General features: G+C 40.1%; 1 protein-coding gene across 11 annotated transcripts in view; it reads right to left on the bottom strand.

The window, feature by feature from the left end:
• The window catches only part of LOC124064229 (focal adhesion kinase 1-like), a 57,735-nt gene extending 36,856 nt beyond the window's left edge, over nt 1-20,879 (bottom strand). For 2 of the 11 annotated variants that reach the window (XM_046398472.1, XM_046398474.1), the window contains exons 1-3: nt 7,728-7,987; nt 1,369-1,655; nt 1,110-1,276 (exon numbers count right to left, since the gene is read on the bottom strand). In XM_046398472.1, coding sequence (XP_046254428.1) covers nt 1,110-1,276; nt 1,369-1,655; nt 7,728-7,800 — 527 coding nt within the window. In that variant the 5' untranslated portion in view covers nt 7,801-7,987. Of the gene's footprint in view, nt 1-1,109; nt 1,277-1,368; nt 1,656-7,727; nt 7,999-12,690; nt 12,718-18,658; nt 19,023-20,492 lie in introns of those variants that run through there. The other 9 variants (XM_046398477.1, XM_046398473.1, XM_046398478.1 and 6 more) reach the window with 9 other exon arrangements.
• Between the last annotated feature and the right edge of the window lie 2,556 nt (nt 20,880-23,435).

Here is a 23,435-nt window from a genome sequence, read left to right as displayed (position 1 = left end):
CTTGGCAGCAGCAGAAGCTCCTGTGGGCTTGCAGCTTTGCTGCCCTCCGAGGCAGAGCTGCAACAACTGGCATAGCTGCTCCAGCTTTAAGATAGCAGTGTGAACAACTCGTTCATTTCAAATTCATTTAAATTTTAATGACTCTGGGTCAACACGTCAACTGAAGGACAATGGACTGAATTGTAAGCAGAGCTGTTAACAATATCAACTGCAGATGGCAAAGCACCAGCATGGCTTGAATGCAGGCTGAAAAGCTGCTTTCAAATAAGACAGATACATATAAGATAAATGCTTTCATCACACAGAGCAGATCGTCCCTCCTAACATAATAGCCTACTGCATCAAACAAATGGGAAGAATAAGGCGCTGTAATTCTAGCTTAAATATGGACAACAAATGATACCAGAAAGAACTACTCATTGCCACAAGTCATGTACTTGTGCAATGAAGCCAGATAAGTACACACCAAACTGTAAACCTTTTATTCATTTTGGCAATTAACTCCTCTGTATTCACAAAAGGGAGGATGTGGATGAATGAAGAAAACACATTATATGAGGACTTGTAAATCTCATGAAAATCAAGACAGGGTCTGTGGCAAAAGGTAGAACCTCCATATAATACTTGGTTGTAATATTTTTTACTGATTGTATACAGGAGTTCATAGTCTTGGTCTGTGGTTTATTGAATGCATAAAATAGTTTAATTGGCACCATTGGTTATATAGCTGTAGCTTGTAAGATTGATTTGATAAAAAAAACTCTTGGCAGGCAGTTCTGTAGCTTAAACAACTGCTGCTTCTGTACAAGTCCAATGGGGCATTTTTAAAACTGACAAGTTTGTCATAAATATAAGTCTCTTGTCCTTCTCTGACTAGAATAAAGTTTATGCTAGAATAAAGAATAAATGAAATAAATAATAGAAGCACAGCATTAGGGAGCCCGGAAGCATCAACTCGCAGCTACCTAAACCACAAATGGAGGCACTGTCAGCCACATCAGTCACACTGATATGACCGCAGTGTCCATGCAGACATAAAAAAGGGAAGATACGGGGACCAGAAGCAGACAGTGAGTGTGAAAGATTGAGTCTTGTTTTGGAAATTGTACCTCCACTCCTCCTGGGGGTGCTGTTTCTCATATTTCTCCCTGACGTGAGACACGCCCAAATCGGGGTGTAACCAATGGAGTGCATCAGAGTGCAGATGGGTCAGACGGAGGCCCAGAGATGACACACAGCGCAATTTGTGGATCTCTGCTATCTTCTGGATAACACCCTGTTGAAACAAGAGGACGGAGGAGAGTGATAATCAGGGAAACTATGACTACGTAGGGCTAAAAATGTGAGAAAGGTTTATGTGTGTCCTACCCTGACATCTGTAGCATCTCCGTGTCTGATATTACTAGCCCAGGTACATGGTTCACTGTTTGTCTCAAAATAATGGAAGATCTTCAGAACCCGGTCCATGGAGCCTGGGGGTCGCTCAAGGCCTCCAGCAGAACCGCTGGTCCCAACCCCAGTACCACCAGGCATCCCAGAGCGGGATTTAACCCCACAACCACTCGCTGCGGAGTGATTGTGGTTGGGCTCCAAGTAGGAAGACGACGCCATGCTGGACTCGGATCCTCCTGCTGGGGCTAACTGGGCGTCATATTCTATGAAAGAGAAAGGGACAGATAGAGAGGACAGAGGTCCAAATGCGGCTTTGTAGTTGAAGTAATCTGCAATTGACATTTGTTGCATCCTCACTGCAAATATAAGATAGGCCTTTATTAGTCCTATTTTAGAATTCTAAATTTCTTTCATGGTCTGATCTTGTGAAAGGTGTGTTTCACAGTAGAGGAAAATAAAAATCACTGGGTTAGAAAAAGTGAATTAGACTACGTACAGAAAAATGATTCATCAGCCATTTTAAACACACTGCTGAAAGAACAAGTGAGACTGCAAAACATTCATTCAAATAACTTCAACCACTGTTCATGTCATTCATGCTGTGAGGTCAGATCACAACACATAATGACATAAATAAGATCTCACACAGGACAAATTCAGCTGAGATAATAAAGTTGTGATAACACAGCAACAGTATTTATAGATGAAGAAAAAAAGTAGCATGTTTGTGTTTGTGCAAATATGCCCGATTTTATGCTACATGCCAATGACTAAGCTTGTGTCTGAGTAAGACACATCAGTGAGGCTGCCATGCAGTCAATCATTCAGTCAGTCAGTCGAGTCAATAAAAACCAGCAAAAGACTGACACAAGCTCTTTTTAGAAATACCTAAGTGACTCACAGCTCAACATAAATCTGATGAGTTAAATAAATAAGTTCCCAACTGGTGTCGTCAAACTGGATAGCCAACTGCTAAATCCACCAGGCAATCAATCTTGTCAAGCACTTAGTTAAACAACAAGTCACTCTAATACCAGACAGTAAACGGGTTATTCAGTCCTACTTGCAGCGTAGAGTGGAAGTGGCCAATAGGTCCAAGCCAAACTAGAGTCTGTAAAGTGAATTTCTGCTATTCTCAACCGCATGCATGGCTGCTTGGCTGGTTTCCAATCTGGTGGTTTCTAAAATCAGGCTTGACATGTTAACGTCTGCTGTGGGAGCATTAGTAAATTGTTCTGGACACACTGGTGTTCAGTGATAGTAGCTTGAACAGTACTGACTGTAGATGGGTTGCAGCTTAAGAGCAGGATGAATTCTCACTGTTATATTCTTAATGATGATCTAACGGAAAAAGCTACACAATAACATGCCGGAAAAGGAGCAAAAATTAAGCTCACTGTTTAATTCTAACTCCTGAAAAGGAAAACTATAGCTTGCTCCATTATCTCTATTATCACAATAGGAGGTGAGCATAATATTCACACCGCAGTACTTTAGAGCAAACCTCTGTAATCAACCAGAAAAAATCAACCCCCACCTTTCTACTGCAGGTTCAGATTCACACATCTTGTCTTTGTGTGAGACACACACACTCTGCTGCTTCCTGTGTCCTCCTGTCACTTCCTGGTGATCCCTACAGGCTTTGTTGAGTCATCACACAGAGACTGGTTTGAGCCTAATTTTGGCTATCATGTGATGACAAAGAAGATGCAGAATAACCAAATCTGATCGACTGATTAATTTGATCGCTTATTTCCAGTTTTATGGAACTGAGTACTGCCATATTGTGTTCTCCATCATCATCATTTACCAGTTCATAAAAATCCATTTTTAATGGGTAACACATTTCAACCATCAAATATGGAGACAGTAAATCCAACTGAAAAACTGTGTTTTCAGTTACTGTTACTGTGAGTTGTTTCTTTACTGTTGTGAACAAGCATGTAGCAAGCAAATCACTACTGTTAACATCACATCACTACATTCAGCATTTCTCTGCATTGCATTCAAGTCACGGTCATATAAGTTCATACTGATGAAAATGCAAGACAGAAAAATGGACAGAAATATGGAGGCTGACTCAGGGAAAGTTGTTTCAGCACCTTTAACAGCTTGACCTACAGTCGCCTTCCTCAAAGACTTCTTCAAAGTGAGACGTATGCTTGTGTGTGTGTGTGTGAAGTTGCACAATGACTGCAGCAGAAGTGAAAGGGAGGACGTTATGAATCCGATAACGTGACTCAGCACCCTCCCATAAGATCTTATACTGTATTGAATGCTACAACATGATGGCCTCTCACTCATATCATATCACCCACCAAGAAAGGTTTTTGCTTGTCCAAGTACCTCAATTTTAATTTCATATGAGTGAAAAAGTGAAAAGGCTGCCTAGGTTCTTTCTGCAGATTAAGATACACAAACATGGAGATTAGTTTGTTATTGGCTAAAATAATTACATCCTAAAAACAGTGGCAACAAAGAGTGAATTTGCCAACTGAACTGACATTTTGGGTTCAGCAGATGAAGAAGTGAGTACTGGTATTAATTAAAGTGCATAATGAAGATCAGATTACAAACGTCCCTCTTACAGTATTACTATCATCATCCAATTAAAATGATACCACTGTGGCTATGATGCTGCTGGATTATTAGGTGGCTTGCTGAAATCTCTAAAGTGTGTACTGCTGCTATAATTCCAATACATCTCATTCTAACAATACCAGCTGCATTACTACTAACTACAGACCCTGCCTTAAGAGATGAAAACTATGAAAATGATGAACACATTACAAGGTACAACTTGTAATATTATACAGCACAAAATAAATTGTATAATATTACAACTTGTAATGCAGTGCTGATCATTTCACATCCCTCCTCTGTTACTCTGACAGCTTTCTGAACAGGCAGAGACAGAACGGTTCTGTGTATTTACTGGGAATACTTCAAATTCCAACTGATTTTAATCTTAGTGGGGATCAGTGGTGCATTTGAGAGAGAAGGAGTTTTGAACTTGTAAACACTTCATACTTCTGAACATGCTCCATTGTAGATAAAGCAACATGTCCTTGCTCTGTTGCTATGCTCTTTTTCTGTTTACTGAGTGAGAGCAGATGCAGGGTTTGGCGGATATCAGAGTAATGACATCAGAATATTTTAGCTTTTTGGAAATAGTCACACAAAAATTGACTGCATACTAAAACTTGTGTTGCCTCAGAAGCAAATAAGACAGCATGTGTTTTTTAATGTAGCAATTACTGTAGGACTGGGAGTAAATTATGGTTGAACAATTAATCAGTTAGTCAGAAGTATTAGCAATATGGTCTAATGAAATATCAAAATTGCAGGAGCTGCATTTTTTTTTCTAAAGGTAAAATGTGTAACAACATACCACAATAAATGAAACATTATAAATTATAAATGAAAATATAAATGTTAGATTATTAATAAACAATAATTTTCTTCTTTTAAGTGTTTGCTTGCAACCCCCCCCCCCCAAAAAAAACCCTCATTATTATATGATTTTAAATTTTTTTTCCAGTGAAAATGACTCATTTGGCACTATAATTGACTTGATTTCTATTGCATATTGTTCAGACTTGGAGTATATGATACATTTGCATCAAAACTGCGGAAAAACCTGCCTAAAATGTACATGACACAGTTGTATAATATGCCCTGCCCTCACTTGTTTTAAGAGCTACTCTCTTCTACATCCCGCCTCCATGACTCGTCTCAGAGGGGCACAATAAAAATGTATTGGGGACATGATTTTGACTGCAACTGGTTTTTTTAATAGAAGCAGTTGCACCAGAGGAGCCACAGAGTCACAAACCACACTCAGCCATCTGCTGCTGCTCACTCACTCAGTCACTAATGAGATTAGATATTAAGCACTAAAATGTTGTGACACACGGCTGCATGCACTGACACAAAACCATAGATACATAACCTTAACCTTAACCTAAATACTACATACGATTACAGCTCTATGAAATCCTATTAGAGGAGTAGGCATACCTACATTTCTCCTGGCGCATATAGCTACTTTGTGATGTAAATACAGTTACACCCCACATAAGAAAGGAAGCAGGGAAAGGCAGTACAGTCAAATGTTTTTTAGTCTTTCAATCAAAAGAGGTTAGTGTATATACATATAACAGCCAATAAAAACTGAGGCCATGAACCAGTATGCAATTAATGTAATGTATTATAGGTTAAGCTGGGGAAAAAAAGAAAAACTTGTTGTAAATTGTTAATAGCTGAATTATATAAGGTTAACTGTTTTGCTTAATTTCGACCAACAATCATGTTTTGTCAGCAAAATATCTAAAAATGTTATGAAAACATGGCACTGACATGGAGGTCATAAAACCATTGGCCAAAGCATCAGAGATGAAAGTCAAGGATTTCTGCTGTTATATAGTTTTTCATATTATGCAGCGTGGCAAGTTTTAGACCTGTCATCAAAGCAAACAACATACATAAACCATAAAGCCTTACAAAAGGCCTTTATTAACTTATTCTACAGCGTGCAAAATCACACTCTGGACAATATAAAATATGGATGTCATAGTACACACATCTCACAATACAATGCATACCTGCTGTTTTAAAACAGGTGCACTACACAGCACAGGACCAATACAACCATTTGTTACTGCTCCAATTTCTACTTAACATAACCACACTAAATCCCCACATGCATGCCCTCACACACTCAAATAGAGAAAAGGAGGGGAATTAAATCAACTAGGCCATGAAGGAAGCCAGGAGGGCAGCAGGCGGCTGCCAGGCCCATCACCCCCTCACAGAGGGGCTGCAGTGAGTGACACTCAGCCTGTTAAACCACAGCAGGCTAGAGCTGAGCTCTGTCCCGTAACAGCAGCAGAAGGACGATTTATCTCCACGTCTAACTGGTATCTGGGTTACTGGGGTTAGTACAATCCTGGGGGAGCCTAGGCTTCTCTTTTTTATTTAACCATCCCTTTCTCATCCTATTCTCCTCAGTTGTTCATTCAACACTTTTATCCCTGTTTTTATGTCTTTCTTCCAAAAACCCTTAGCTTTTCCTTTGCCTTTTAGCCAAATCTTCTGTATCCTTCTTTCTCTATCCTTTCCCCCTTCATCGGCATCTCTTTTCTTCTTCCCCTCTCTTAATCTCCCCATCGCTCATCTCGCATGCTCATAGGCCTCTTAGTTCCTGCCTTCACATCTCTATTTGATCCTCCTGTCCTATTGAACCACCTCTCTTCCTTCCTCTCTCTCAGCTTTCTCCCATCCTCAAACAATTTCCTCTGCCCTCCCTCTCCCACACTCCACTACAACCTCGCCTCAGTCTTCTGCCAAGGATGTGTGTTATCTATACCAGGAGTTCAAAAAAGCTTCAAGTCCAAGCACTGGTTGTATGTCTATATACAAAGACAAGTGACTGTTCAATACTGGTCACTTCCAAGGTTAAGGTCATGTTGTTTTTATATGATAGGTCATTTTACTTTTGACAACCTTGTTGTGCGTTGTGTTCCAGTGACATCAGAGCTTATAACTACCATCTCATGCCCTTATTCACCAACTTAACTGATAACAGTTCAACACTGTAACTCAGTTTTTGGATTTTCACACAAAAGCTTGAGCCAAAGCAAAAGACTCAAATTCACACTGTCCCACTAAATTAAATCAAGCGCTGCAAAAACGAGGTTGCACGAAAAAAACAAGTAACTCATTCATCGGCTTGCTTCATGGACCTGTCTATTCTTGTGACTGACAGCTGGCCACACAGCACTTTTATGTGCCTTTGGCAGCGTTTTTTCATTCCCCAGTGGTTACTAAGAGCTCACAGAGCCGGCTATGAGGACAGATTTTAGGTGACTTATAACGCACTGTGACAATAAAAACCTCTTTCAAAGCCCACAGTGATATGAAATACACAAATCTGTCTCATTCAGACTTTATCATAAGGCTGAAAATGTAGCTCAGGAGAATGAAATCCAACCATTCTGATGAAATACTGAATGTTTAGCAGAATAAGATGTGTCAAAGCAGAGTGAGAGATGGTTAACAAGCATGGGAAGTCAAGAGGATGAACTGACCTCTATATTTTACTCTAAATTGTGATACCAAGGCAGAGAGACGTGCATTGTCATTGTTTATATTTGATAAAAAAAATTATATGGGTCTAATTCTATGTCACTGTGAATCATAACATTTTGGTTAAACTTAGCACTGACTGCAAACAAAAACATATCCAAATGTATCCACAATGTATTTGTCAGTACACAAGTCTGCATTCAGTTTGTTTACGCCATGTTTCTGTTGATACACTTATTAATACATACTTGGTAAGGGGTGCTGAGCATAGGTGCAGGCCCCCTTGCTCCAGCAGAGAGGGATGCAGCCGCTGTTCTCCATTTTTTTTCTAGGGGTTGTTGTTCACGGTCTGGCCACAGGGTCCAGACAAAACTGCTGAGCCCCAAAACCAGCATAGAGCCTAAGACTATTAATGGCTCATAACCTGGTTTTTCACGACTGTGAAAAATTCCTGGTATATATATTTGAATAAGCCAAAGTGGAGAAAATAGAGATATGTTTTAAAAACTGAGACTTGCTATGTTGGTAACAGGACTATCATAGGCTGGAGGGTTGATAATGTCCATTGCGCAACTTTTAGCTCTCCCCCAAGATAGCCACAGGAAACAAAATAGATTTAAAAAAAAAAAAAAATCAATCAAGACTGGTGTCCCATCATTGTAAGCAAATCCAGTAAAGCAAAGAGCCCAGTGAGAGGAAACAGAGGATGTCAAATATCCTTTGTAATGGAAAATCTGATGACACAGTAAGTATCCACACAGCAGGCAGATAATGTGGCCCTAACAGCCACTACACTCAACATCAGGGTCCAGGTCCAGCTGATAGACACGGTCCAAATGTTTTTACCTTTAAATAAACATAAAAATTCTGGAAAAGCTTCAAAAATCCACAGTGGCCCAGCATGCAGAATGTGTCCAAGTTAAAGTTAATCTGGAAGTAAGACCTTCCTCTGCAACAACTGAAAGACAATGAAAAACTGGAAGTAGAGTATCTGGTACAGCAATTCAAAAGCTCCTGATCATAGGACTGCGAGTCATTCCCCTACAGCTTGCGGAAACATCTTATTACTTCATTACTTGAGGGAGTGGCTTGAGGTCAAGGTTTTAGTAATCAATTTGCCTAAGACATGTCATGACCTCTAACCCAGCAAAATATGTTTACCCTTGTGAAATGTGGTATGTAATGCTTCTTGTGAGGAAGTTCATTTTTTTTGCTCCTTCGCGGAGATGGAGCCCTCGTGGGCAGAGAGGATTCAGTAAGTAGCTTAAGGACAATTCAGCAGGGTGCAAGCTTCCAAAAACAGACTTTCCAGCCTCGCTGATTTCTATATCCACTAGGCCATTTTGTGGTCCAATAAATCCTCAGAAAATATCAAATTCAGGTCTTTGGTACGGAGCAGCTGATCCAATTAATCAGTCCTTGATGTGAAATTCAAAGAAGGCAGCCTCCCTGCAGCCATAAATCTTAAGTCACTGGGTTTGGCACTGTATGTCACACATCCTGGTCACAAAACAAAACTAACATGTCTTGCTGAAAAAGTAGGACTCCATGTAATCACATCAAAGTATCATTTTCCAAGAAAGGTGGTCATTTTGTTCGGTAAATCCCACAATGTTGTCCAAAGGAGATGAGTACATGGATGAGAGAAAGAGGAAAAGAGAAAGTGGCATCAGGGATGAAAAAGAGAAAAATATAGGGCAAAGCGGCATGCAGAAAAATGGAGCATCGTGAGGGAGAGGTGGATGAGAGTGACCGACGCAGGAGGGAAAAAGCAGAACAAGACAGAGAAAGAAGGATAACGACAGAAGAAAGATGATACAGGAAGAGAGTAAAGGATGAGTTGAATGTTCAAAAAATAAAGAATGAATTCAAAGGAAATGATGAACTAAAAAGAGGAAGAGGAAGAAATAAAGAGAACGGGATGAAGAGAGAAAGCAGAGAAACCCCAGGGAGAAGCTGAACCTCAGAACCTACAAAGCTTTCCCACAATGCTCAGAGCCTGCAGGAGTTAACCAGGTCAAACCAGGTGTCTGATATCAATGAGAGACATAAAGTGACAGAGACCTGAAGGGAAAGGTGGAGCAAAAAGTCAGGAACAAAAAAAGCCGGGATCCAAATCCCAGCAGGACAGGATGAGAGCAGGACTGTGAAAAGAAAACGATGCTGCAGGAGTGGGTTGGAGGTGGGAAGAAAGTGATGCAGTCAATCTGTTTCGAAGTCAGTCAGCCGTGTGTTGTTCAGTCTGGCTTCTGAAGGCTTTTCTCTGAAGCAGTGGCAAAGCAACTTGATCACAACATCATAACCCACCTCACACACACACACACACACACACACTATATCCAGCACAATCCTTAAGCAGCTGAAATGAGTGCACGAAAGAGACTGTAGAGTGAGAGAGTGTGTGTGGAAGCCAGAGGGAGGAAAAATGTATACCAGAGTGCATGCGGCTAAGCAGGTAGGCAACTGTGCTCATGATGCGTGTGTGTGGGAAAATATGTGTGTCAGCAAAGCAAACGGAGTGTGTGCGCAAGATGCTCAAAGCGAGCATGTGTGCGAGCCAAGTGTTTCTCCTCTGATGTGTTTTCTGCATAGGCTGCTGTGACCACGCTGCGAAAAAGCTGCTCCACTCACTAACAGGCAGAACTGGAGAGAGGAAGGGGATAGCCGAGTGTGGGGTGTGTGTGTGTGTGTGTGTGTGTGTGTGTGTGTGTGTGTGTGTCTGTGTGTGTGTAGGGCAGAGAAGGCAAACGACAGAAGGAGAAAGAGAGAGGGAGAGAAAAATATTGTAACTGAGACTTGATGCAGTGGAAAGTGGGCGAGCTGATTGGACGGTTCTTATAAATATGCTAATAGGCCAACACTCTTAATCAGTGCTCCAAGTTTAATAAACAGGCCCTCACACAAACCCAACAAACAACCACACACACAAAGTTTAACCAGGATTAGAGCTTAGCCACTGAAAACATAAATTCCAATCTCCGATCCATTACAACACTAGCTTCCCTGTGTATTTCTTTTCATTCTCTGTCCCCCTTGTCTGTCTATTGCCCTGAGCAGGTCTCTACTGCCCTCTGTCCTCAATCCTCAAACCCAAACATATTTCACCTGCTCCTACAGCATGCCAGCTCTTTATGGACAATAAAGCACTCTGACATTCCACCCCTTGGATATGCCAAAGGACAAGACGATTGTAAACACTTTCTAGATGAGCTGCTTTGCACTTACAATAATCATACTGTGATTATTTTATGACACAAAACAGTGTAGAGCCTTGTTGGTATAGCTTTAATTCATTTATATTTAGCACCAAGAACAATAAGTCATCCATATTAAAGACAAGGTATTTTGTTTGTAACTGCCCTTAAGAACATCACACATAAAAGTTTTATGACACCTACGTCACCACAACAACATCATTTGTCGGTCCCTTTCAAAGCCGTCACAAATCACTGTTGAAATATACATCAGTTTTACGATGAGATAATGTTGGTCGAAATCGATCGCAACAGTAATAACCACAAGGTCAAGGTTGGAGAGTATGTGTGATCATGATAAAGAGAAGAATCAAATAAACTGGTTTCCTGTGTTTCAGTCCAGTGTTTTGTAGACCTATCAATGCACACTGCCCTCCTTCCTGCACAGACTTAAGGCACATCCCAATCCCCTCTAATTTCATCTATGTTTCCCTCACTTGTGTAGGCATACTTGTCACACGAAGCAAAGTCCACTTCTGCTGATGGTGGCATCTGATCAGGGCTGAATCAGCTGTCAGTCCAGCTGTAAAGACTTTTGGTAGAGTTTGAACACCTGTACATGAGTAACAAACTGTTTTCTGTGCTCAGAAGCACAGGAGCCATTTCTACTGGTAAAATGCAATTATATTATTTGTTCATTATTTCAATAACCAAAAATAAGCAAGCAAGCAAAAATCGAAGAACAAGAAAATATCAAATAAGGGAATAGAGAGGTGCCTTTGTCACTCTGTAATATCATCTGATGTCTGCCTTTGCCATGGTCACAACTACCACATTGCCTTTGCCTGTATGTCAGTTTGGGCACTCACTGAAACAACCAGTGCTGTTGTTTTCTAGTCTCAGCCAGAGACTAGACCATATACACCAGTGAGCAGGTATCTTTCTTCTGTACAAAATGACAGAATGAGCAATATGAAACGCTGAAGAAAAAAATCTAAATAAGTGCAACCTTTAGATTTTTGATAATTAAGGAAATTCAGAATATTACTTACTATTTTTTAAGCAGATTTCATTGATTTATTACATTTCAAACCACATGTGGTGCTTTAAATGCCTCATCCAAAATGCGAGCAATGACAGATCTTCTTCTCAGTCTAGCTTTGTGCTTTGAGACTTATCACCCTTTAAAATTGTTGTAATGCCCTTCACAGATTTAAAGACATTGTGTGTTATGATGAGTATGCTCTCCACTAAAAGTCAACTTGTGATCCTTATCAGCAGTCTTAAGGATGAGAGTGCTCTCAAAGCTTTTATTGGCCACAGCTGAGTTTACACAGTGTGTACACAGTTGCTTTCTAGCAAAGTTAAGAAAGAAACATCTAATTATATAGATGCCAGTTAACCCCAAACTTAACTGTGGCAGCATGTTTCACAGTGGAGACTTGCCAAAATTATGGTCAAGAAATGTGAATTATGTATGTCCTTTTCAGGAATGGCAATTACTCAGCTCCAAATATACGACAACCTTGAAAACTACAGGATAAACAGTTGGCTACCAACAGCCATGGAGAAAGACTGGAGCAGAGGACCATAAAATGTCTTATCTGCACAGATTTATTCAGTTCTACTGCAATTAATCACAGGACATCACGACACCAGTCCTACTTAAGTCCCAGTCAGGACTTAAGGAGACCATAAAATATCACACCTTGTCAAAAATCAAATACAACAGTGAATCTGTCTTAATTATCAAGAAGAATCAGAATCAGTCATCAAGAAATTGACATAATTTGTTTTCAGGCAACAAACTATGACTACAAGCAAAGCTACATCAGGAAATTGTGAAAAGGAAACCTTCATGGTTTGAGTTTCATATGAGCATTCATACACACAAACACACAACACACAAACAAGTATGAATTGTGGACTAGTTGTCATCTAGTGGTGCACATTAAACACTCCTACCATTAGTTTGTTGGTACTTCAAAAATACTTGTTTCTAAAGAAATGTACTCACCAGCATAGTATGATATTCTGGAAATATCTGAAACAGAAAAGGATGGGGGGGGGGGGAGAAAAAAGATTTTACTTTCATGTGTGTATACAACACAATGTTATAGTAAATTATTCACAATCAGAGTACATTCAGTCACAAACTATTCATTTGTATGTGCTGTTATGAGCTACCGCTTTTCATACATATTGCATTCCACTTGGAGCCTGATTTCATGAGCTTCTCCTTATCTCCCCACGGCACAACAGAGAAAGATGAAAAAAAGATATTGGGTTAGTGGATTGTTGAGGAGACTCGACAGTCGAGTGTCTTTATCCAGACTCACTCACGCATAGCTTTAAATCTAATCAAATAAAATCATTTCAGTTCTAAAATTCACATCAAAGTGGACTTTCATCATTTGAAAAGTCCAGCAGTTCAGTCCAGTTGATTACAATGCCTTGTCTGACAGGAGGCAATATCTAACCACACTAAGCACATCCACTGGTTTTCATGTCAGCACTAACCAACCGGTGACTGTGCAGCAGCTCGAATGAATAAGGAGGATTTAATATGAGCTACATTCCAGACAGTCGGAGTGAACGGAGAATCATGATTTGGCAGAATATATCTGCTCTGTGTCATGCTGCAATAACTTCACCCACTGACCTCATTCAACACTCAAATCTGTCTTATAACCTCACAGCTCCTCCACCCCATCTTTTCCCTCTCTATTTACAATACTCTCATGTAGAAATGATACCAAAGTGAGCAATATGATGAAACACTGTGATGCTACAAAGCCGCACCATAAGCAGGAGGACCGTAATGCGCATTAAGATGTGAAGATTTTGTCTTACATTATATGCAAGATAAAAATCTGCATTCTAATTTCATACCTAGTATAAGAAATAACATACATAATCTGCTACATACCAATGCTCACAGTATGCTCTTTTTACAGAAGGTATGCAATAAATGACAGAGACACACAGAGACATAAAAATTTGCAAATTGAAAAGCCATATCCAACTTAACTTTAAAAAAGATGTTGTTCAGGCCGTAGCTCTGCTGCAGGTTTTGAGAGCTTTTACATTGGAAAGAAGCAAAATAAACCTCAAGGAAGACAGTGCGAGGTCTAAAGAGCACATGACTTTTTGGAGGGAACTGCACAAAGAAAAGGTGCTCACAGCTGGAAAACAAGTTTTCATTTGTGGTAAAGCAGCTTTGTGAACACCTGGAAAATAACAAAAATATAAGTGTTAAAGGTCCAGTGTGTAGGATTCAGTTGGATCTATTGGCATAAACTGAATATTCATATTCATTATGTTTCTTATTAGTGTATAATCACCTGAAATGAACAATCATTGTGTTTTCATTACTATAGAGGGAGCCCTTTATATCTACATTGGGAGCAGGTCCTCTTATGTCAGGTCCGCCTTGCTGCACCCATGTTGCTGCACTCTGAGAATCAGCATATACTAAATATTTCATACAGTCAGCATGTCTGCATGAATATGTTCTTGATTTCCTTTATGCAAACCATTGTGAGTGAATCATCATCAGCATATTCTGAACTCAAGTGATTTTAATAATACCAATATCAACCAACCATTGAGTTTACTTGTTTTACACATCTTACCAGTGCAGTCACACATATGGTATTATCATTTACATTTTTGTCATTAGTGTGACTCAGACATCATGTGTGGTTGGATTCAATGCTGCTCAGTGTGTGCTCTGCACTTCACACAATTTTGTTTAATCACATAATCCAATTTGTTCCTGGCACAGTTGTCGCCAACATGTTGGCTACAAGTAGGATGCTAGTAACAAAAGCAACACAACATCAATCTTGGCATTATTCTCCCTCCCTCCCTCCCTCCCTCTCTCTCTCTCTCTCTCTCTCTCTATCCTTCACTCCGAGTGTAACATTCACTCATGATAAATGTAACGTTTAAAGCACTGGTACACCAAACAATTTTGAGCCAGGACTGGCAGCACATTCAGAAAAGAAGGCTTAAGCTTGGTGTTAAAAACATACCTATGAATAGAAAGCTGAAGCACTAATGCCCTTGAAAAGTGCCCACACATTTGCCCTATATGGCTGGCTAGATTATATATCTACGACATACGTAATATTTAACAGATGTACGACACCATGCACATCACCGCACATACATATTTTGCTAAAGAGACTTGCCTTTTCTGGTTGAATAACACTCTAAATATCTTGCAGAGATATTTTCACAATGTCACCAGAAATGACCTGGCTTTAAACCCAACTTTAATCTTTCACATCCTCAAATAATGACCCTGACCTGAAACCTGTTATTAAAACAGTACAGAAGCTTCTGTCACTAGAACATTTTCCACTTGCATAAATACTCCTCAGAGCTTCTCCCTCCTACTCTTTTACATTTTCCTCTTGACGCTCTCAGTCTTTTTCTTCTCTCTCTCCCACTCAAAGTTGAAAACTATTGCCTTTGGCTTCAAACCACAGAGGCTACGCTACAGTTGACACCACGCTAAGCGCATTGCACAACTCCATTCTCATCAACAAAACAACAACAGCCTTTCTCAGCTCCTCTGCGCCGACAAGCCTGTCAGAAGAGAGTAAAACGGAGCAGTGTCGCAGGGCTGAGAGCGACATCAAGAGAGAGCAGAATTAAGTCACCACACAAGCAGCTGCAGCTTTCGCCAGGTAGTTATTTTTATGTTACATTAAATTAATTAAATTAACTAAATAAAAAATGTTAAGACATAAAGCTCAGACTGACAATGATGTAACAGAACGATGATTCATTCATGAGCGATGTTTAAGAATCAGTGTTCTTGGTAACAGTTTTACAAGGTGTCCTGCAGCATGGACTCTCAGATCTTCACGATATGCCTTCCCATTGTGACAGATTCGCAGATCTATAGTTTGACAGTTTTATTTACACAAAAGAGACTCCTTTTTTACAAGCCGTTCAGTGGCTCTACCTAAGTGTGCAGCGCCAATGCACCAAACTGTTCACACATTCACAAATCCATTGATTCAAATCACCGCATCTCAGGTGTCCCACAGAGGCTTCACATTTCTAGACTCTATCAGGAACTGACAAAAAGACACTTTAAACATTTGGCATATGTATTTTTGATGTCCAACTGCTGATAAAATAAGTTAAGTTTAAAATGCACTAGTTTGGATCTGATGTGGCACCCTCTCTCTGCCTGTAGTCTCCACTCTGTGGTCTTAATCAATATCCCACACATAAAATCTGATTAGTGACACGTCACAAGTAACAGCCAGTAAATTATTTGAATATGCACACAACTAGTTACGAAAGTTATCAAACAAATGCAGTGGAAAAAAGAGCAGAATATTTGCCTCCAAAATGTAATGGAGTGAAAGTATAAATTAACAGAAATTTGAAAAACTCAAAATTATATAGAAATACCTCAAAATTGTACATGGTACATGGTTACATAGTATTTAGTTGCATTCATCACTTGACACTAAGATTTTAACTTTTACTGCAGTCTGTCCTAATATCAATTATTGGTCTCCTTAAGTATCAATAATCAGTATCATTTCAACCCAGAAAAAAACACAACAGTCGATCCGAACAGTCGAAGTCGAACAACTGTGTGTGTGTGTGTGTGTGTGTGTGTGTGTGTGTGTGTGTGTGTGTGTGTGTGTGTGTGTGTGTGAGACATTTTACAGCCAGAGGTGTCCTGCCATGGCTTAGTGTATCTGTTCCTACTTGGAAACACTTGAGGTACAGTATGTCTTATTTAAACAACCTCTTAGGTGGAAACATTTGTCAAACTTTAAAATGAATGCAGTGCTGCTCATGTTTATCAATACTGTCAATATACTGTATATACACAACAGCTACTTCTCTTCTCTGGCTACTGCTCTAATCACAACATTTAGATGCATATATGCAGCAAATACAAAGCAAAGTATAAAATGCAAGATAAACTGCACAATTGGGAATTAGCTCCTAATTTATATCATGCAACAATTACTGAGTCAGATTTCTCCCATAATGACTTCAAAGGATAACTTCCCATTAACATGCAGTCCAGTGTGACAAATCAACAAGACAACCTGACATGTGATTTTCCACACCCAAACAAATGTTGTGATGTATATTTTTTCCATACAGCCCAGCTTAAAGGTGATGTTAAATACAGGGGACACTATCTGACACTGAATGCTGACCGCATGGAATTAAACAAAACAGCGACTCATGGATGCAAATAGGGGAAGACTGATGATGATACACAGCAAGAGCACATGTTTCCAGTCATTTCACCAGCCTTAGCAAGAGATACACAGCCAGCTGCTGTATTGTCCCTAAAACTGACAACGCAACACAGCACCAACAAACTGGGACTTAACAGGTATAAATAAGTTCAGGCTCTAGCATTTTTATGTCATTTGTAATGTAACAACTAATCGTTACAGGAAAATGTGATGTATGGAAGCATCAGCTCCTGCAGCAAAAACCTCACTCACTTAGGTATTAAATGACTTCGACAATGAAATCTTCTATATAATTGGGAAAAATATGACACAACCCATCAGGTATCTCAGCCATAACCCATTACTGCAATAGCAGAAAACATTGCCCGGGGCACAGGATGGGTGTCCTGGAATTCAGTACAGCACAACAAAGTAACCACAACTGAGGCAAGACACAAGACATCACAACTTAACTGAGATCATAAGGCAGAGTTTTACATCCTTTATAGATTAAGAGGGTGTGTATGTTTTTTACACTAACCTATGTAGACACAAACCCACAACGCATGTTTTTTTCTATAGATCTGTGGACATCTGTATTCAACTGCACAGGCAGTTTTAACAAACATGTGGGTTTGTTAAATGGGTACCTACAGTAAAACAAGCTTTATATAACAAAAACTGTTTTCTATACTGCCTCAAATGTATCATTTGCCAGACGCTGCATGTTTGTTTTTTCTGATTTGTTCACTAACACCCCCTTCAAACATGGCTGTCAGTCGCACACCTACATTTAGCCCTGTGGACAAGAGAAGTGACACTTGATAGCAGTGGCCCGTGGTTGTTTAGCTGCATTTATACAGGAACAGAAATCTGATGTTTAACTCCTTGTGGTACAGGTCTGACGAGACACAGCTGCCCTAAAAGAGTCAAGAAGATCAGATTCCACACAGCTTCTCTCTGCCATAAACAACTGAAATAAAATCTGCCCAAAGCCACATACAATGGTTAAAAATATAGACATCTTTTGCTTGTGTGAATGCACAAAAAAACACGAACAAAAGCTTATGAGGGTGATAGGTTCAAAGCTCGTCTTACCTACATTTAAACTGACTCCCAAATGAATGAATAAGCTGGTTATTAAATTACAGCTGTCAAACTCTCTCTTGTGGAGTGACAGCACTTTTTGGGAGCTGTAGTCAAGGCAAGAATAATGTCAACAGTAACAGCTTTAGCACGGGTAATAAGTGTAGTATATTCCATCTTTAGGTTTGTGAGAATTTAAACCTGTTCAAAAATCACAAGACAGAAACATAAAACAGCAGGTAAACAATTAAAAAAAAAATTAGTGCTCCATATGGACAAGACAGCACACATTCACTCGATGTTTCATGGAGGCAAACGTAGCGAGAGAAATCCAGCATCCAGGGCAACAGACACGCACAATCACATCATTTGTGCCAATTTATTCATTTGTCAAATCTGTTGTCAGAAGCAACCGACCGGGTTTATCAAAGGAAAACAGAGCAGGCTTACAGTGCATCGGAGCCTACAGCGACTTTGTTTGTGCTCCACACTCTACCTGTCTTTGAGGTTTTCACATGCAACTGCTTGCACAGCAGTGAGCAGCACAAATTCCTTTCCAGACCTCAGCCTACTAGACTCTCCCTACGTACCCAGCACAGAGCACCCATACCCCCAGTCCACAGCTCAACACATTCCCCAAACCATCAGTGTGACTACACACATTCATACCTCCAGTGGTGCAGCCCAGGAAATCCCAGAACTGCATGTTGGCAGTCAGCAGGCAGAGGACTGAACCTCCGCTGTGTATGTTCCTGTTCTGGCTCTCCACTTCCTACTTGTACTGTATGCTGTCACTTATAGGAGAAGGAAAACACCCGCCCACTGATTGTTTCAGACCGACACACCTGTGGGCTGAGTTACATTTCTGAACAGCTTCCTCCTTCTCTCAGTTCTAATCGTCTTCCCTTCCCTACTTCTCCCTTTGCTTCGTATCTTATCCACTGCTCTGGCTCTCATCTTTACCTTTTCCTGACTGAAAACAGGCAGGTGTAAAGATCAATCTAACATCATCAGTGTTTCTTTCCCCATCCCTGCCTCTTCAGATTAGCAGAGGTAATGGGAGAGGAGGTATGGAGAATGGACAGGCAGAGGAGAAACAAAACCAAAGGAGAGTGCAAGCCCTCCTATTCTATTCCTATCTCTTCTGTGAATATAAAAACTGGAATTTCAAGCAACAAATGTAATTTCATGCATACACAATAATCAGACATTTGAATTAAAATCATACAAGTTAAGACAGATGGCAAAAAAATTACTATTCTATGCATGCGTCAGGTTTTTATATATTTGACAACAGAATTGTGTACAACATAGGGAAAAAAAAGCTGTGAATAGCAGCACTGAGTTGACATGCAGTGTAGTAAACATTAACTAGACTTTCAACAATAGCTACTCTGCAGAGCCTCCGCTTATGCTCATTTATTGGAAGGAAAGTGACCTCATTAAAATGAAAAGGAGCAAAATTTGTTGATAATTCACTGACAAAAAACTATATTACATTATATCATATTCCATTTCCAGGAACGGTGATGGCAGATGCTCCATCATTAGTAAAACCGAATCACATGCATTTATTTACTGGAAAGTGAGCTGTTAACAGCTGTGATAAGCTTTTATTCAAATGTTACCACCTAAAATAGTTCCTCAGCTTGTTGTGATCCATTATTACATGTTGTTGATTGTTCCCAAATGCATCAAAATATCCTCCAGTCTGACTGCTAAAGACCATGTACAAGGATGGGATCAGGGGTGACAGTCACATAAAGACAGGAAATAAGATGGGGAAGGAAAACAGAACATCTGTAGGAGACATGACAGGGCAGCTTTGACTTCAAAACCCCTGAATCCCAAAAAGAAAAAAAACTGACTAATCACATCCACAGGGCTGCTGGGCTCATTAAATTTTAGCATTTCACCTAAAATATTGCTTAAATCCCACCATGCATGCTAAAGCTTATAAAATCAGGCCTGATATTAACACATTTACACTCGGCCTACCACAGCACTAAGTGTACAGTATTTGTGGTTGACAAGGCAGCGATCAACCCAAAACACTTCAGACGCACAGGTTAAGTAAGAACTGCACCCTTTTGTCTCCAAACCGTTTTTCTCAACAATAAGCCTCAGTCAGAGCAACTCGTTATTCATCAAAACACAGCTGTTTATGCCACAGCGTTGTTGCTCTTACATGACAGAAATCCTCCTTGGCTTGGACCTTTGCACCTAACCGGAGAAACAGAGAGGGGTGGTTTCGGCCACTGCACCACTGTCTGTCTGTTAGGAATACAAATGACTTCGCGATGTCAAAATGACCAGCGTTTCATATCATTCAGTCCAATACATTTTGCCATAAATCCGAATACCAGTTTCTCAAAGCACAACCTCGCGTATTGCATATGCGTTAACCCCATTGTCTGTCTGTTACCCCCTTTAATGCTAAGCTAGCTCGGCTAACGGTGGGCTATTCCCATTTAATCCGCCCCCCAGATGGATCAATACTCACCAGCTTTCGCTCAAGAGCCCGGCCGCAACTACTCTCCGTAACCGGCCACCTTTTCTAACCAATAAGTTTAATTTTTATATATGTGTACCCGTTGATATCAAGCCGGCTTGGTGGCTGTATCTCTCCGTTAGGAATCCCTCTCCCTATCTGTTTTTGTCCACAACAGCGCCGTGCCCGGCAGTCGGTGTCCACTGACGTTAGCAACTAGCACTGCCGCTGCTGCTTCTGCTGCTGCTGCTGCTGCTGGAGCCTGAGGTTTTCCAACATGGCTGCAGCTGGCGGGGCTCACTGACAGGAGGAGAGGGGTCCTACGTGTACAGTACCACTGCAAGGGTCCCTAAATGGTTCTTATGTAAGACCCCAATTTCATAGTAGCATTCATTTATCTTGTCACATATGAGGTGTGGATTTAGATGAGATGATGTCATGTTGGGGAAAGCTATCCAATCACAGCTGATCTGTCTTCATCATCATCATCTAGAACTGAACAGGAGGTCTGTGGATTCAAGTTGATGATTGTGTTTAGGGTGTTTGTAGTCTAATATTTTATAATATTTTTATCAATATAATTTTTATTTATAGGTCAAGCAGCATGGGAAAATATCTTAACCAGAGGACCTTCCTCCAGAGGATTTTGTTTTAAAAACTGAATTTAGTGCTATTAAACAACTTTAAGGATCCAGAGCTGAAAGACACCCACCCATCCATTTTTTATATACCGCTTATCCATCAGGGTCGCTATCCCAGCTGACTACAGGCGAGAGGCGGGGTACACTCTGGACTGGTCGCCAGCCATTCACAGGGCTGACACACAGAGACAGAAAACCACACATGCACACACTCACACCTAAGGACAATGTAGAGTAGCTAGTTAACCTAATGTGCATGTTTTTTGGGACTGTGTAGCCAGAAATGTTTGATTTGGGAAATGATTCAATTTGTTCATCCATAATATCACAGTGACCTGACAATAATAAACCAAAAAATCAAAGGCAGTTACTATCCATAAAATAGAAAATCTAGATAAAAACAGCAGAACATACGTGGGAAGCATTATCCTGGACTATATAACATAGTATATCAGATCTAAACATAAAAAAATGTGTATAAAATGCATTTGAATGTTGATGGTAAGCCCTGAAGAAGCCCTGTTTAGAGGCATGTATGTTTGGAAGATCTGTCAGATTGGTGTTCTTTGATGATAAACTGCCATCGTCACTGTTAAAGTACCATATTTTTTGCGTGATAATGGCCTTTTGCCTCATAGGTGAATGTGTTGAGTAAAAAGTTGCGTTATCTGAGTTGCAATCAGTGATCAAAACTGCCTTGCTGTTAGTAAGGAGATGGTGGTGAGGGTGACTAATGTCTTTGAACAAAATAGTTTTTATCCCATAACTGAGTGAAGCTGAAATTAAATTGCTCTCCACTTTGTCAGCCCTACTATGAGCTGGTAATCGCCTTGCTGGCAGGGCAGCCATTACATTCACCTTACAGGACAAATCACAAATGTCGAAGTGGATGGAAGTGGGCAGGATTTAGAGTTTTTGTGATGCAGCCCAAAGCACCAAAGCACAGTGAAGTAACAGGAAACAAAAGATACAATAAGAACCCGCAGTCGTGCTGGAGCTGATGTCTCATGTTTAAATGAAATCTTCAGAGATTTCTGTCATACATTATTCATCATAGTATCATAATATGTAAGCCAAACAAAAGAAGCTTTGAAATAAAGATGCACCACACACGCACACACACACACACACACACACACACAAATAAAATTACTTTGACTTTGATGCCGTCTGTTGTTATGCTATCTTGGATCTGTTTGTATCCACTGTCTCGCACTCACAGCCCAAAACAATCCATCTACTGACAGGCCTACACACACAGTCCCACCTACACATACAGTATATTCATGCATGCAGCTAATAACCATACACTCACAAATGCCAACCCGCCATTGTGCAAACAGTGGCACAAGAGAGGGTGACACTTAGGTGGATTAAAACTGAAGACATCATAGCTACGTGGTATCCACTGGGCTACCACTATACCCCACGTTTAGACATTTGGCACTCATACAGCTTGGCAGCTTTGGGGAAAAACCTATTACACTTAGTGTAAAATGAATCTCTCTTATATAATTAGTATGGGAGAGAAAGGAAAGGGCAAAACAACCTTGAGCCAGTTATAGAGTTACAGCCCCTTCCCGGTCTATACTGAATGCAGCAAAACCCCACTGTATACTATAGGGAGAGAGGTTGATGTATAACACATATATTTCAACTCCTGTACTTGTAAGGAACAACAGGCTCAACACTGTCTCTGATGGCACTGCAGTATTTAACTGTATGTTGTTGAATTCAGTTGTGGATACAGTCAAAATGCTGTTTCAGATGCCAGAGAATTTGTTTTCTAAAGAAAAATAAAGGATTCCTCAATATTTTACGCCAGCATCTGAAAAAGAGGAATCATTTCAAGTGATGTCAGCACTATAATCATGTTTCCCCTTTTTAAATCTGGCGAGAGTCCTCCTTTCAACGATGCAGTCTTTTGTCTAACACCCCCACATTTATAAGCAAACACTTGCAAATTTTGTGATTTACTCTCCTTTGATCTGTTATTTTCACAAGCTTTTCACATAATTATATTTGTTTCAAACAATGAAAAGTTAATAGCATCAGGATGAGATGGTGTTAACTGTAACTGTTGTGCTATTTTGCTATAACAGGATCAGAACTGGCAAATTTCATGGCGTGTGTGTGTGCATGGGATGGAAAAAAAAGAGCAATTTGAAACAAATCATTATACAATGAACTTTAATCCAGCCATCTGGAGAAGGACGAGGCTAAGAGCTATTAAAAAGATTCAATGAATGATATGAAAAACTGAACAGATGATGGATATAATTTGGATTTCTCTCTGATTTAAATTAAGTTGTCA

Source organism: Scatophagus argus, chromosome 9 (genome assembly GCF_020382885.2).
Source record: "Scatophagus argus isolate fScaArg1 chromosome 9, fScaArg1.pri, whole genome shotgun sequence".
Lineage (NCBI taxonomy): Eukaryota > Metazoa > Chordata > Actinopteri > Scatophagidae > Scatophagus > Scatophagus argus.
The sequence above is the reverse complement of the archived record's forward strand: the minus strand, read 5'-3'. Positions and strand labels throughout refer to the sequence as shown.